The sequence below is a fragment of the Syngnathoides biaculeatus genome, chromosome 21 (assembly GCF_019802595.1).
Source record: "Syngnathoides biaculeatus isolate LvHL_M chromosome 21, ASM1980259v1, whole genome shotgun sequence".
Taxonomy (NCBI): Eukaryota; Metazoa; Chordata; class Actinopteri; order Syngnathiformes; family Syngnathidae; genus Syngnathoides; species Syngnathoides biaculeatus.
The window spans coordinates 4,192,664-4,205,835 of NC_084660.1; the positions used below are offsets into that span (position 1 = coordinate 4,192,664).

A 13,172-nucleotide genomic window follows, 5' to 3' on the forward strand; every position below is an offset into this window, starting at 1 on the left:
GAAAAATCCAAAATCAAGCTCGACAGTCTACTGTATACACTTCAAAAGCACTCAAGTTGTGAAACAACTGAAAAGCACACAAATAAGGCGTCTTCTGGAAGGTTCCGCATGATTTTATTGGTTGAAGAAATGTAGATGTTGTAATTTGATGAGGTCCTCTTGCCTCGTCTTTAAAAAAAAAAAAAATGGACCTTTTTATGACATTTCCAGTGATAGCAACCTCAAAGAGGAAATAATTTTTCATATACTAAAAAAAAAAGGGCTTCAACGCGGCGCTCAGTAACCTTCCGTAGGACCACAAATAAATAAAACCAGAAAATGGGTTGGGTGGTTGCTGGTACAATTGACCCATGGGTTAGAGTGTGTGTCGGGGGTGGGGTGGGGGACACACAAAAGATTGTTTGTCATTTAAGGTGGAAAATGATTTTAATCAGGACAAGTGCGATAGAAAAAGGTTGCAATTTCCACCATGTGTCAATTACATTGTGTCAAAAGTTCAAGTGTAAGACCTTGTTGGACCTACAAAACCCCCCAAACATAACTAATAAATAAATAAGTAGTGCAAAAAAAAATAAGAATATTAATAAAATAAAGGAATCTCAGTGTGTTTTTTCAGTGCAAGATGGCTTCGTGCCATCGGTTCAGTAAACAAAGTTTCAAAGGATCCTCAGAGCTGGGGAGCGGCCGACGCGTCAGCCGAGGACTTCCGAGGTCAGACGTCGTAGTCCGGCAGCGCCGAGTAGACGACGCCGCCCGAGTGCAGCGGGAGGAGCCAGCAGAACACGGAACCTTGAACGGGAGGAGACGGACGGCAGAAAATGGCAGCCGACGGGCCGGCCGGGCTCGGCGTCTCACCTCGCCCGAAAACCTCCCGCAGCAACGCCAGCTTGGCTTTGCGCGTGGTGTGCTGCGGAGACGAGGAGCCTCGGTCCTTCATCATCAGACCGTTCCTCATCTGCTCAATGGGCGTCTCGTCGGCAGTGATGGATGCCAACTGGCGGCCACAGAAGGCTGATGTTCATTGGACAACGACAAAAAATGTACGCAAGCTCTGCTACCTGATCGTAAAAGATGACCAGAGTGAAGACCCCAAAGAGAACAGACTCCGCCAGCAGGATCACGTAGTGGGCGCTGGAGGGCACGCGGGGACAAACACTCGTGTCAGAAATGCCGAGTCGCCACCGCCGCGGGCTCTCGGCCCGGAATGGGACTCACACGATCAGGTGCCTGCCGGGCGCGTCGTGCTCCTCGCCGTCCCCCCCGCTCCAGGTGCGCCACACCCAGGCCGAAACCACCAGCAGCGTGGCGTACACGCTGGCCACGCCTGGGGGGAAAAAAAAAAAAAAAACGCACCTCACAGGATGCGCGGCGGCGATGGCGGGGGCGGGCGGGTTGGCGGGCACTCACCCGTGTAGAAGAGGAACTGAACAAAATACTTCTGGTTCAGCTCTCCGACGCAGTTATTGATCCTTAGAGAGAGGAAAAAGCGCCGACGCATGAGGACGGGAAAGCAATTCAGTTGGGCTGTTTGGAAGTCATCTTGTCTTATGTTGTCATGTGCTTTTTAAAAATGGGCCGAATTAATCGGTCGCTTTGCGTCAATGCGGCTGCAGGGTCTCACCAGGGGCAGTGATGGTCCATGCGGCGTATACATCTCTGGCACACGCGGCAGTGATGCGCCCGCGGGGGTCTGTAGGTCTCGCAGCGGCTGCACACCGTCCAGCCCTCGCAGCCCTGCGACGAACGTCCGCGCACTTCAGCGCGAGGAAACCCAAACCCGACACCGGCGCCACGCAGTTACCCGCTCGCCCGTCCACGACGACTGCAAGCGGAGGTCGGAGAAGTCGAGCGCCGTGTCGGGGAGCGGCACCACGCCTGAAAGCCAAGGGCGGCGCGCACTGAGCAGGGCGCGGTGGACGCGGCGTTGACGTCACTCACCGGGATCCGAGAAGACCGCCTTGCAGTGGCAGGCCAGCAGGAGCAGCAGGACCATGTTGAAGGCGGACCCGTGCAGGCTGCACCAGACGCTTAGAAGCACAGGTGGGCAAAAACTGTTTTTACAGCGTGAAAAGTAAAATGTTTCCCCTTGAGTGCAGTAACTAAGGATTTGTACTCTGTTGCTTCCCGACCCCGCTCGCTCTGAGTGTGCGATGAATATCGCTCAGGTTACGTGGGTTGGGTTCCGCCAAGTGCAGTAATTGTTCATAAATTACATTGCAAATACAATGCAAAATTTTGCAGTTTTTAAACATTTGAGAACGTTGAAAGTGGGTGTCACAGGGAGCTGTTTTTATTCATCCTAAATTATCAACACTTGGGCCTACTATACAGCTGTTAAAGGCGATCTTTACTTTGGCCGTGTTTTTTGGGTGATACTTTGTTGAAAAAGACACCGAATTCCAGCAGTGACGTCACACACGTAGCACAAAGGCAGAGCCCCAGACCCCCCCCCCCCCCATCCCGCCGACACAGTGCGCGACCTACCTGCCCGAGTACGCGGGGATGAGGACGTACTGCACCACCACGTAGTCCGCGTACAACACGCTGAAGTACGTCAAAAACAAGCAGAGGACGCCGCACGGGTCTCGCCGGTAGCGCAGCGACGCCATCTTTGGGTGAGATCCGTCCTTTCGTTGTCGAATTCCTGATGACGTCAGTGAGGCGAGACGTCACGAAGGCGAAAAGAAAAAAATACAAGCTCAGCGCAAATTTTTATAGAAATTTGTTCATTTGCCGTGGTCAATTTGGCTGCCGGTAAGGTCTCTTGCGGGGTCGAGAAATGTTTGCCATTTGGATTAACCGAACCTTTTATGGTCCAGTAAATATTACAATGTAATAATGTGGCGGGGAAGGAAGAATGGAGGAAAAGTGTGCTGGTTCCCAAAGGCGATTTGCCGAGTTTATGAGTTATGGGAAAGAATAGTGGAGGGTAGCATCTGTGAGCAACAGTATGGCTTCATTCCTAGAAAGAGGACCACAGATGCATTGCTTGCCTTGAGGATGCTAGTGAGAAAGAAGGTCAGAAGGAGCGACATTGTGTCTTTGTGGAGCGAGAGAGTACCGAGAGAGGGACTGCGGTACTGCATGCATAGGCAGCAGAAAAAACGGTCAGGTGTGACAGAAGAATTTAAGGTGGAGGTGCATCAGGGATCCGCCCTGAGCCCCTTCTTGTTTGCGGTAGTAATGGGTAGGCTGACAGATGAGGTTAGACCGGATTCCCCTTGGACCATGATGTCCGCGGTGAAAGCAGGGAGCAGGCGGGGGAACAATTAGAAAGATGGGGCCACGCACTGGATAGGAGAGGAATGAAGATTAGCCGGAGGAAAACGGAATATATGTGCATGAATGAGAGGGGAAGAGACGGCGAGGGTGGACGACCCCAAAATACTTTGGGTCAACGACCCAGAGCGACGGGGAATGTGCTAAGGAAGTGAAGAAACGGGATGGAACAGTTGGCGGAAGGTGTCTGGTGTTCTACGTGACAGAAGAGTCTCCGCTAGGATGAAGGGCAGAGGTTATAAAACAGTAGTGAGGCCGGCCGCGATGGACGGATTCGAGACGGTGGCACTGAGGAGACAAAACAGACAGAGAGAGGAAGATGCAGGAGGAAAAGAAGACTGTCACTGACGATTAAAAGGGAAATGCAAGTGGGATTCCCCCATTTCTGCTGCCGTAAATTCAATTTCAACCTTGGGGGATAAATATCAATGTTTCCATTTGCAGTATGTTACCATGTGCGTGTATTTGCAGGCGCAGTTTTGGCAGAGTTGCCCTATCCAATATGGCGGACGCGTTAACGTATCATAGCAAAGCGCTCGAGGAAGCCACTTCCTTCTTCCGGAAGGAAAGGAGCAAAACAATGAAATGCAGTTAGTTAAAAGGATACAACAAACAAACAAAAAAATGCTGGGCATCACGCCTTTTCATGTGACGGTAAATTGAATTTTAACACTCGTCATATTGGAACGCCACCAACCAGCTTGAGGTTGTTAGCTCCGCCCTCTTCCGCCTCCTGAGCAACAAGCTTCTCTTCAGAGGTTTGCTCAACTTTCTCTCGCAGGTCGGCGTCTCGCTCTTCTCCCGGCATTTTGACTTTTTCCGTCGTCTGGAAGTCATTCTTTTGCTGGGGGAGGGGGGAAGGGGGGGTTGTTTTGCTCCCGAGAAACCATCCCAAGGGCAAAAGCGTCCGCGGGTGGGGGGGGGGGGGGAGAGGAGGAGGAGGAGGAGGAGGAGGACGACGATCGTTCTCGCTCTCAAAAGTCACCATGGACGTTCCCGGCATGCAGGTAAGCACGAAGGTGGATGGGCCACGCTCACAATAGCCAACTAAACCTGTTCTTCCAGAGTTGTGGTGGCAATTGTGCGACGGGCGGCCGCGGCAATCTTCACGTCGAGCAACAAAAAGTACACCCAAAAAATATATCGAGAGAGGAAAAATCGCAAGAGCCCCAACGCGGTGTCTTCTTTACGGGAGTTTGCGTGATAAACGGGCGCTAGTTGCTGTTTACAAGAAGGTTGGGTGGGAATTTAACAGCTTCTTTCAACTTTCAATGTGCATTTCCACGGGGCTCCCAGGTGTGTCGATCTGTGTTACCTGCCTGGACCTTGAATGCAACGCCAAGTGTAGCAGCAGATGTTTATTTAGGGAAATTATTGACTGATGCACGCTCTAATGTCGATTCCCCCCCCCCCCCTTTAACTTCCTGGTATTTTCTAAACTCGGTGGCCGTTCAGCCGTATTTGTTTGCACTTGTGAGCAATCCACTGTCCCCGACGTCTGCGGTGACGTCATTTGGGGGAAAATGTACTTCCAGTCCGAACGTATGCAAACATGCTCCTTAATAAATGACAGCAATGCAGACTCAGACCGGCTGCAAATTGAAAGGGGGGGGGGGGGGGCAATATCCCAAAACTGTTGATTGAAAACTCCTACAGCACTATCCTTACAAATGCAGCCGTGCGTCTAATGGGACCGACCCAGACTACACTTGGCTTCGACGTTCAAGGCTAACTTGTCAGTCAGGATGTATCACGTCGACATCCTGCACTTCCTTGAGACCGATTCGTAGTTAGAGAGGGCTGTAGTGGAATCTTTTGGGACCTTAAAGTGTTGTGGAAAGAGCACGACAAACGGGAACAGATGAATATAATCCAGCGTACAATTTTTAACTTTTTATTTTGGCGTAGATTTCACATGACGGCGCAAATTTCATCATAATTTATTCTTAAGACGCTCGGGAAGTTCCTCATTTGCCGTCAGTCCTCTGTGTTGAGGATATTTGAATTGTGTGGCGCAACTTTAATCATATATTTGGTGCTTTTTTTTTTTTTTTCTTGCAGATTAGGAACAGGAAATGTGAATATTGTCATAGTTCCTGTCAGTTAGTGACGTTTGCAGGCGGCAAAAAAATGAATATGTTTGATATACAGGGCAAGACGTTGTCTGTGTTTTCCTTTTGTCAAGAGTTCTCTGATCGATCCAGAAGAACTGTTCACCAAGCTGGACCGCATTGGCAAAGGATCCTTCGGAGAGGTGAGAACCTTCTGCTGACGGGTGTCGAATCCGGGAAGCGCGCGTAACGCACGGACGCGGCTCTCGCGCAGGTCTTCAAAGGCATCGACAACCGCTCGCTGAGGGTGGTGGCCATCAAGATCATCGACCTGGAGGAGGCCGAGGACGAAATCGAGGACATCCAGCAGGAGATCACCGTGCTGAGCCAGTGCGACAGTCCCTACATCACCAAGTACTACGGCTCCTACCTCAAGGTGAGGACGCGGCGTTCCCCGGGCGAGGTTTCAGCGCTTGCTGGATCATCATGAGGGTCGTCTTTCAGGGCAGCAAACTGTGGATCATCATCGAGTACCTCGGCGGAGGTTCTGCGCTCGACTTGGTGAGTGACTTGTGAAAACGGGAGAACGGCTCTCGGTTCGGGATCGGGGAGTAATTGTGGCGGTCGCGCACGTGCAGCTTCGTGCGGGTCCCTTTGACGAGCCTCAAATCGCCACCATGCTGAAGGAGATCCTGAAGGGTCTGGACTACCTTCACTCAGAGAAGAAGATCCACAGAGACATCAAAGGTGCGCCGTTCGACTCTGGTCTCGAAAAAGGTGGCGCCGAGGCCCGCCGTAACGGACTTGCGTCCATCCGCCCCAGCCGCCAACGTGCTTCTGTCGGAGCACGGCCAAGTGAAGCTGGCCGACTTCGGGGTGGCCGGTCAGCTGACGGACACGCAGATCAAGCGGGAGACCTTCGTGGGGACGCCGTTCTGGATGGCGCCCGAGGTCATCCAGCAGTCCGCGTACGACTTCAAGGTCAGCGTCGACGCGGACAATGTGATTTGCGTGCACACGCGATAACGGTATCAATTTCGCCCCCGCCAGGCGGACATTTGGTCGCTGGGCATCACCGCCATCGAGCTGGCCAAGGGGGAGCCGCCCAATTCGGAAATGCATCCAATGAGGGTGCTCTTCCTCATCCCCAAGTCGCCGCCCCCTACACTGACGGGCGACTTCTCCAGGAGCTTCAAAGAGTTCGTCGAGGCCTGCCTCAACAAGGACCCCGCCTTCGTAAGACGCCCGCCGAATGGGAGCGGCAGCGCGGTGCCCGGGCGGTTGTTTGAGTCTCGGCTTGCGTGCATTATTTTAAATTCCTTCCACGTACTCCCACGTGCCCAAAAACCCAAATTTGAAATTCCCCGGTGAGCCAAAATTGCCCGTAGGTTTGAAAGCTTGTCTGTTGCAACTGTAATCGGGACAAGCGCGAATGGAAATCGATGGCCGGAAGCCAATTTGACCCGTTTGTTAGATTCCCCCAGTGTGTTCCTTGGGCTCCCTCTAGAACGGGGCTGTCAAACTCATTTTCCTCGCGGGCCACGTTGTAGCTCGGGTTTCCCCTCAGAGGGCCTTTTTGACTGTGAACCAAAAATATCTAATCGTCTCCATCATATTTACATAATCAATTTATGAGGCAGTTTTGGAATCACAAACGTATTTTTCAACTATTCATGTTTGGTAACACAAAAATGCTTGTAATAGCTCAACTTGATCATTTATGATATCTGAGAATTTGAAATTTCGGTACAGATTTTTACAAGAATCATGGAAATGGAAACTTATAGATTTGGCTTCGCAGGCCAGATCTGGCCCCCCGGGCCTTGAGTTTGGCACCTGTGCTCCGGAGTCATTGACATCAGGATATTCCAGCGGCTTCATTTTTTTTTTTTTTTTTTTTTTTTTTTATAAATGCATTTCAGTATAATTCTCAAGTACTCGACAGTTGTGCGTCGAATGTCGTCCGTCACAGAGCAAAATCTCTTTGAGGTGCTCCTCCATGTAAAAAGATTGACAAGCAATTTTGCTTCAAGTTTGGTCCGCACCCAAACCTTCGGCCGGCTGCTTTCCGCCCTTCAGCGTCCCACCGCCAAGGAGTTGCTCAAGCACAAGTTCATCGTCAAGCACTGCAAGAAGACGTCCTACCTCAGCGAGCTGATCGACCGCTACCGGAGGTGGCGTGAGCAGGGCCACGGCGACAGCAGCCCCGACGACTCCGACGGGTAACTTCAGTTTTGAAATGTCAGCTGACTTGCAGCACGCGGCGACCTTTGCTTGCTTTGTGCGCACGTGTTCAGCGAGTCCGGCGACAAGAAGGACGAAGAGTCGCCGGAGTGGAGCTTCACCACCGTCCGCAAGCGCAAGACAGACGAGCGGCCGCAAATCAACGGGCAGACGAGGAGCGACGGGCGCGCCGGCGTCGGCGCGTCCTCCCGTCTCGCTGCCGTCGTCTCGCCCGTCTTCATCGAGGTTTGTACACAAACGCACGCGCACGGGGTCGATGTCATCTGAGCGTGTGCGACAATGCAGTTGAAGCAGCAGCACAAGGAGTACTCTGCGACGCGATTGGCCATCGAAGAGTTGGAACATAATATCCGATTGGCCGAGGACGTGTGCCCGGGCATCACGGACCGGATGGTGACGCGTATCATCGACAGGTACGCCGGTTTTTGTTTGTCACCTTATCATCACCCCCCCGAAAATTGTCTCATTCTTGCCCGTGCATGTATCCTGAGGAAAAAATGTTTTGTGGTCCAGTATCTCGTCCTGAAATCTATTGGGAAATATCGCCCAGCAGCTTGAGCGATCGGCACAATAACAGGCAGACGCGTTTGTCCTAGTCCAAAAAGTCTCACGGACCCGTGCCTGAAATTGGAAGTCGGCCATTTTCGGTTCGAAGCCTCAGCTGGTCCTGTCGCGGAGCTCGTTGTCGAGGACGGATGACTGAAAAGGGAGCGTAGCTTGAATGTTGTTTTGAACGCCTTCAAATGCCGCCCTCAGGTTCAACGCCAGCTGAGGACGGACGGGGAGTTGGCGCGGCGACCGCGGGCCGTGCCTCCAAATTGGGGCTGCGCCGTGCAATGTCTCCACGCGAGGGCACGCGTCGTTCCCTCGACCGCCGCCAGACAAAGCAGTGATGAGTTGCGTTGCTTTTCCTCTTGTTCTAATCCAGCGGCAGGGCTTTACCTTTTGTTGATCTGTAAACGCAAATATGTGCTCGGTGGCAGTTTGCAAAGATGATCCGCCAATGTTATTGTTTTGTTATGCTCATTTACCGGCAAAGCAGAAAATGGAATCCCCCACGACGGGAGCGTTCCTGACAGTTTGAACCAACTCGGTCACGGTGTATATTATTTTTGTCATAAGGGATGTGCTGATGCTTGCCCGGCGGGAACGTACTACTTTTAGGTAAATGTTTTCCTCTCTGGTTTCACGTTGAGCTTTCTGAAAAAAAAATCTTTCAAGCTTGATGAAAATGTCTGTCCGTTTGAATTCATACAGTTGTCGCCATTCGGCATCATTGAAAATAATGCATGAGATGTTGTCCGCACATCGAGACATATTTTTGTATGAGCAATGGACTTATTAAACGAGAAAAGATTGTTTTTGGTGCTCCTCATTGATGCGTGTCTACAGTGTGACCTTTGTAGCGCCTTTGGTCTCCTCTTTCTTCAGCTCCTCCTCGTCATCCTCATCCAGCTGGAAGCTCCCGGAGGAGAGCCTCATCCGCGCCGGTCGGACGGGCCGCGGCGGCGGGCAATAGTACGGGTAGAAAACTTCGGGCTCGGAGTCGCTGTGGCTTCCGGCGGGGCGTTCGGGCTGAGGCGGAGCGTTGAGCGGCAGGAAGGTGGGCCTGGTGGGGCGTGACAAGTGGGGGTAGTAGCCCAGCGGGCGGAATTCGGATGCGGGGACGTGAAATTTGATGTCCGCTCGGCGAGGCAGCCCCGGGAGGAAGTTGCAGTCGTCGCTGTAGTGCCCGGCCTCCGCGCGGCACTCGAGACCCGCCTCGGGCGGCCCGCAGAAAGACGGCCACGGCCGCCCGTGCCGCCGCCTCCTCGTCGTCTGCGGCAAGCGCTCCAGAGATGCGGCGCGGTCCCAGAGGTACGGGAACGGGAACGTCGGCAGCAGTGGGCGGTAGCGGTAGGCGGGACTGTTGGGGTAGAGGAGCACCAGCTGCTCCGGGACGGGTCGGCGCCGCGCGCTGTTGCCGGAAACAGCGGTCGTCGACGAGAGGGGCGTGACCCGGGCCAGGCCGCGACACCTCGGGGTGCCGTACGGCCGGGCCCGCTCCGGGCTCCGGAGCGCCGAGGCACGAGCGGACCGAGAGGAGGCGCCCTCCCGCTGCTGGGTAAGTACACGTCATCACAAGAATACGCACGCGCTGAATATGATTGATTATGTGACATTTTTTGACGTACTTGACTGGCGACATCATTGAGGAGATCGGGAGAAGATCGGCACTGCCGGGAGTCAAAGTCCGACTGCCGAGAAGCGCTGCGAGGAGACGCGGGTGAGTGGATTAGCGCTCGCTGTCACAAAAACGAAACTTGACGTGCAAGCGGAACAGGTCCCGCGAGCGCGCTCGCCACTCAAAAAAAAAGAAAAAAGTCTCGTTTAAACAGCATTATAATTTGTGACCTCGCCGGCATATATACAGTTGTTTACGCCGTGCTCACTTGAGGGCGACTAATAAAACTGGAAAGTTGTGTCCCCCCCCGCCCCCAATATGTCCACCGTTACCCACCTGTCCAAGTGCGGAGGCTTCTTCTCGCTCGATCCCAAACATTCCAGCAGCTGCTTCTGCGTGCGCCCGCTGCCCAAGCGTCGGCATCGGAGGTGAAACGGCGCATCGGGGAAAATATTCACAGGTTAGCTGTGTGCGTCTAATTTGGACAAGTCGGGGGGTGAAAAATGCAGAAAAAGTGAAGCGCTTCAAATAAAGGCATCACCTGTATCTGAAGCTGGAGCCTTTGGACGACAGCGCCATCTTCTTGTGCGCCGCCTTGGGCTCTTCGGCGAGCCGGAAGAAGGCGTGGCACTCCACGCAAGCCTTCCAGAACGCCTTGCACACATCCCGAGTCGCCATGCGGAACTCCAGCGTGTCCTTTCGGGTCGGCTGCGTGTCAACACACGAGGGCGCCGACTTACGTGGCCACGTTGAGAAGGGGGGGACAAAGAAAAGGGACCGCAAAGAGGATTCTCACCCCAACGGTGTCGTGCAACTTGATGAGGAAATGTTTGCGTTTGAAGCTCAGTTTGCGAATCTTGGCCCAGCTGAACACGTTGATCTTGGTGTTTCCCTGAGCAAAACAAAATCTGTCTGACCAGCGTGGAGTGGGAAAAGTTCCCGTGAAACGACGAGAACATACCTGAAAGACCAGCACGCCGCAGTGCGTGACGGCCAGACTGATGCGTGCGCCCTCGCCGTCGCTGGCCGACTGCGGCCTGATGCCGTACATGTCCATCTTCCTGGCCAACTCCAGCAGGTGGACGTCCGACTCGGCCGGGGACAAACCTCTGTGGGGGTTGGGGCGGGGGGGCATGCTGATATCTTTTTCTTTTGAAGTGAGTTGAGGAGTTTCACTTGGATAAACGTAGTGCTTTCGGACCATCTTGCTGTCAAGGAACTATGTTGAAGTCATAATATTGCTTTGCTGCCATTCTGGGTGACCTTGTTAAGCAACGTTGGATTTGACAAATTTCACTTCGACAAAAGTAGTGGCATTTTTTTTTTGTATCAACGAACTTTGAAGTGAATTGAGGAGTTTTACGGGGGTGGGAGGGGAATTCTACTGCCTTGCTGCCATCGAGTAACGTCAAGTTGGCAACTTTGCAAGAAGCTGTTGAAATGATCTTGTTTTATTCAGACCAAAATGTGTGTTTTGTCGCCATCTTGTGGCATCTTGATGTCAAGAAACTCGGTTGATAATGACAAAGGCAGTGCTTTGTCGCCAATTTGTGGCATCTGGGTCATGGTTATGTTGAAGTGAGTTGAAGAGTGATGTCGAACCCAGAATAGCGTGAGATGGCGCTCGGGGCACCTTTTAAATCTGTTTTGATGGGGGGGGGGTTCTACCTGTGTTTCTTGTGGAAGCGGAGGATCTTTTGGTCCAGGTACTCCTGGTTGGGGACGTACCGCTTCACCCCCAGGAGCCGACAGTCCAGCTCCTCGTCGTAGTCCCCGAGCTCTGCTGCAAGAACCCCAGTTTGTAAAATATGCGGGACAACGCTCGCAGCAGTTTTTGTCCTTACACTGCAATATGTGTGAGACCAGCAGGGCGGCGCTGTTGTCACTACAGGTGAGACTCCCGCTGGCCAGGTCCCGCTTGATCTGCAAAGCAAAAAGGTACCTGGGCCCACGCCGAGTGCTCGTCAGTGACGCGGTGCCCACGTGCAAAAGTGCCGTTGAGAAACGCGCACGCTACCGAGTCAGCCCCCGCTTGAGTTGTCCCGGGTCGGGAGGGAAGAACTTCACTGTGAACCTGAAGAACTGATCGTTGGCGTCTGAAGAGAGACAATAAAACCCGTGGCGCACCAAAAACAATTTTTTTTTTGTCTTTTTTGTCTTTTCTTGTCTTTGTAATAAACGCCACCTTACATTTGATCTGCTTTGCCAGCGGTTTGAGCAGCTCCAGCCACACCTGCCGCAGAAAACACGAATTTAGTCCGACGGCACCGGCGCGCGTCTGCGGCGGGGGCGCGACGTCTGGTCGGGCTCACGTAGTTGCCGCCGTGGTGTCGGTACTCCAGGCCAAAGTATTCCTTCTCCAGCAGCTTCAGGTGACTGCACACTTTGTTGAAGAAGTCGCAGCCCGAAATGTTTTGCTGGCGCGTCGTGAACGGGAGGGGGAGGGGGCACATGATGCTAAAATGCTCATTCAATAAAAATAGTTTGAGGATGTACAGTATGGTACGGCATTTAAAAAAAAAAAAAAAAAAAAAAAGCGACAGCATTCAGAGTGAGATTTAAACACTTCATTTGAAATTAGGCACTTCAAATCTTGACTATAAAAAATATGACCAGATGTATATTAAAGGCTTTTTGAAAACATATCCAAACTAAAGAAATACATGCGTTTAGTCAGGCATTTTTATTAAATGAAGTTCACTAAGGCTTTTTTTATTTTAAGTTGATGAAAATAAACATGTATCATAAGACAAAAGAAATCTAAGTCAATAGTAAGACTTTTTAATATGACTTGCAGGACGAAAGGGCAGTCAAAACTTGGAATTTTTTTTTTTTTTCTATAAAAGCAGATGATATATCCAGTATTATCCTATTACACCTGACTGTGACAAATATTTTTCAAATCTGGAGCGGACTTGCCTCCACCTCGAAGGTGCGTTCGCTGTCGTCCAGGAAAATCACCAGTAGTCTCAATTTGCCTTCCTTGCCGACTTTGCGGCGCGTCCACGTGCGCGTCTGACGCTCGGCCATCTCGCGCCGCAAAGATTTGGAGTAAAAATAAATCAAGATTTGTGCTGCCGAGGTATTGCGTGTTTTTTTTTTTTTTTCTTTTCAACACACACACATTCACTGCTGTTGTGTGTGTGTGTTGGAATAAAAGAGATTTCACGGTGGGCTGGACGCTTTGACAGACGTGACCCGTCTTGGAGAAAAGTAGGCTAGTAGTGCAAAAGCATCTTGTAGCCTCCAGCGGTTACTGAGCTTTGTGTGTGTGTGTGTGTGTGTGCACGTGCAAATTTGCAGAGTCACAGATTTCTGTAAAAATTTGAAAATTAAAAAAAAAAAAGACTGGATGGCTCATTTTCCACCAAAAGTGAAGTTGTAAATATTTTCCCCAATCTTCATTAGTGGATGAGCAAGGAAGAAAAAAAGAT

General features: G+C 51.8%; 4 protein-coding genes across 6 annotated transcripts in view; 1 reads left to right on the forward strand and 3 right to left on the reverse strand.

The window, feature by feature from the left end:
• Positions 1–135: 135 nt before the first annotated feature.
• zgc:77880 (zf-DHHC domain-containing protein) lies at positions 136–4,026 on the reverse strand. 2 transcript variants are annotated; one of them, XM_061808141.1, is made up of 10 exons: positions 3,732–4,026; positions 2,485–2,644; positions 1,939–2,027; positions 1,802–1,875; positions 1,622–1,734; positions 1,408–1,469; positions 1,216–1,324; positions 1,059–1,131; positions 856–994; positions 136–789 (listed from the first exon to the last, which is right to left on the reverse strand). In XM_061808141.1, exons 2-10 carry the CDS (start codon positions 2,607–2,609, stop codon positions 713–715), a joined length of 861 nt encoding a protein of 286 aa, XP_061664125.1. In that variant the 5' UTR covers positions 2,610–2,644; positions 3,732–4,026; the 3' UTR covers positions 136–712. The 2 variants fall into 2 exon arrangements, with proteins under 2 accessions (XP_061664125.1, XP_061664124.1); XM_061808140.1 differs by having other exon boundaries at positions 136–994.
• Positions 4,027–4,145: 119 nt separating this feature from the next.
• Positions 4,146–8,935, forward strand: stk26 (serine/threonine protein kinase 26). Of its 2 annotated transcripts, none has more exons than XM_061808139.1 (11): positions 4,146–4,286; positions 5,465–5,533; positions 5,605–5,766; positions 5,835–5,891; positions 5,969–6,077; positions 6,154–6,311; positions 6,381–6,566; positions 7,410–7,552; positions 7,628–7,799; positions 7,860–7,987; positions 8,331–8,935. In XM_061808139.1, exons 1-11 carry the CDS (start codon positions 4,266–4,268, stop codon positions 8,344–8,346), a joined length of 1,221 nt encoding a protein of 406 aa, XP_061664123.1. In that variant the 5' UTR covers positions 4,146–4,265; the 3' UTR covers positions 8,347–8,935. The 2 variants fall into 2 exon arrangements, with proteins under 2 accessions (XP_061664123.1, XP_061664122.1); XM_061808138.1 differs by lacking the exon at positions 4,146–4,286 and adding an exon at positions 4,298–4,404.
• A 23-nt stretch (positions 8,936–8,958) lies between these two features.
• On the reverse strand, positions 8,959–12,350 carry LOC133494373 (FERM domain-containing protein 7). The gene is given in 10 exon segments (XM_061808144.1): positions 8,959–9,521; positions 9,524–9,824; positions 10,075–10,143; positions 10,280–10,446; positions 10,535–10,847; positions 11,407–11,521; positions 11,583–11,680; positions 11,756–11,834; positions 11,929–11,971; positions 12,051–12,350. Coding segments are annotated over 10 exon segments (1,887 nt in total). The 5' UTR covers positions 12,192–12,350; the 3' UTR covers positions 8,959–8,960.
• Positions 12,351–12,636: 286 nt separating this feature from the next.
• LOC133494950 (vigilin-like) overlaps positions 12,637–13,172 on the reverse strand; it is a 1,371-nt gene continuing 835 nt past the window's right edge. Inside the window, exon 5 of the mRNA XM_061809258.1 lies at positions 12,637–12,768. Coding sequence (XP_061665242.1) covers positions 12,637–12,768 — 132 coding nt within the window. The remainder of the gene's footprint in view (positions 12,769–13,172) is intronic.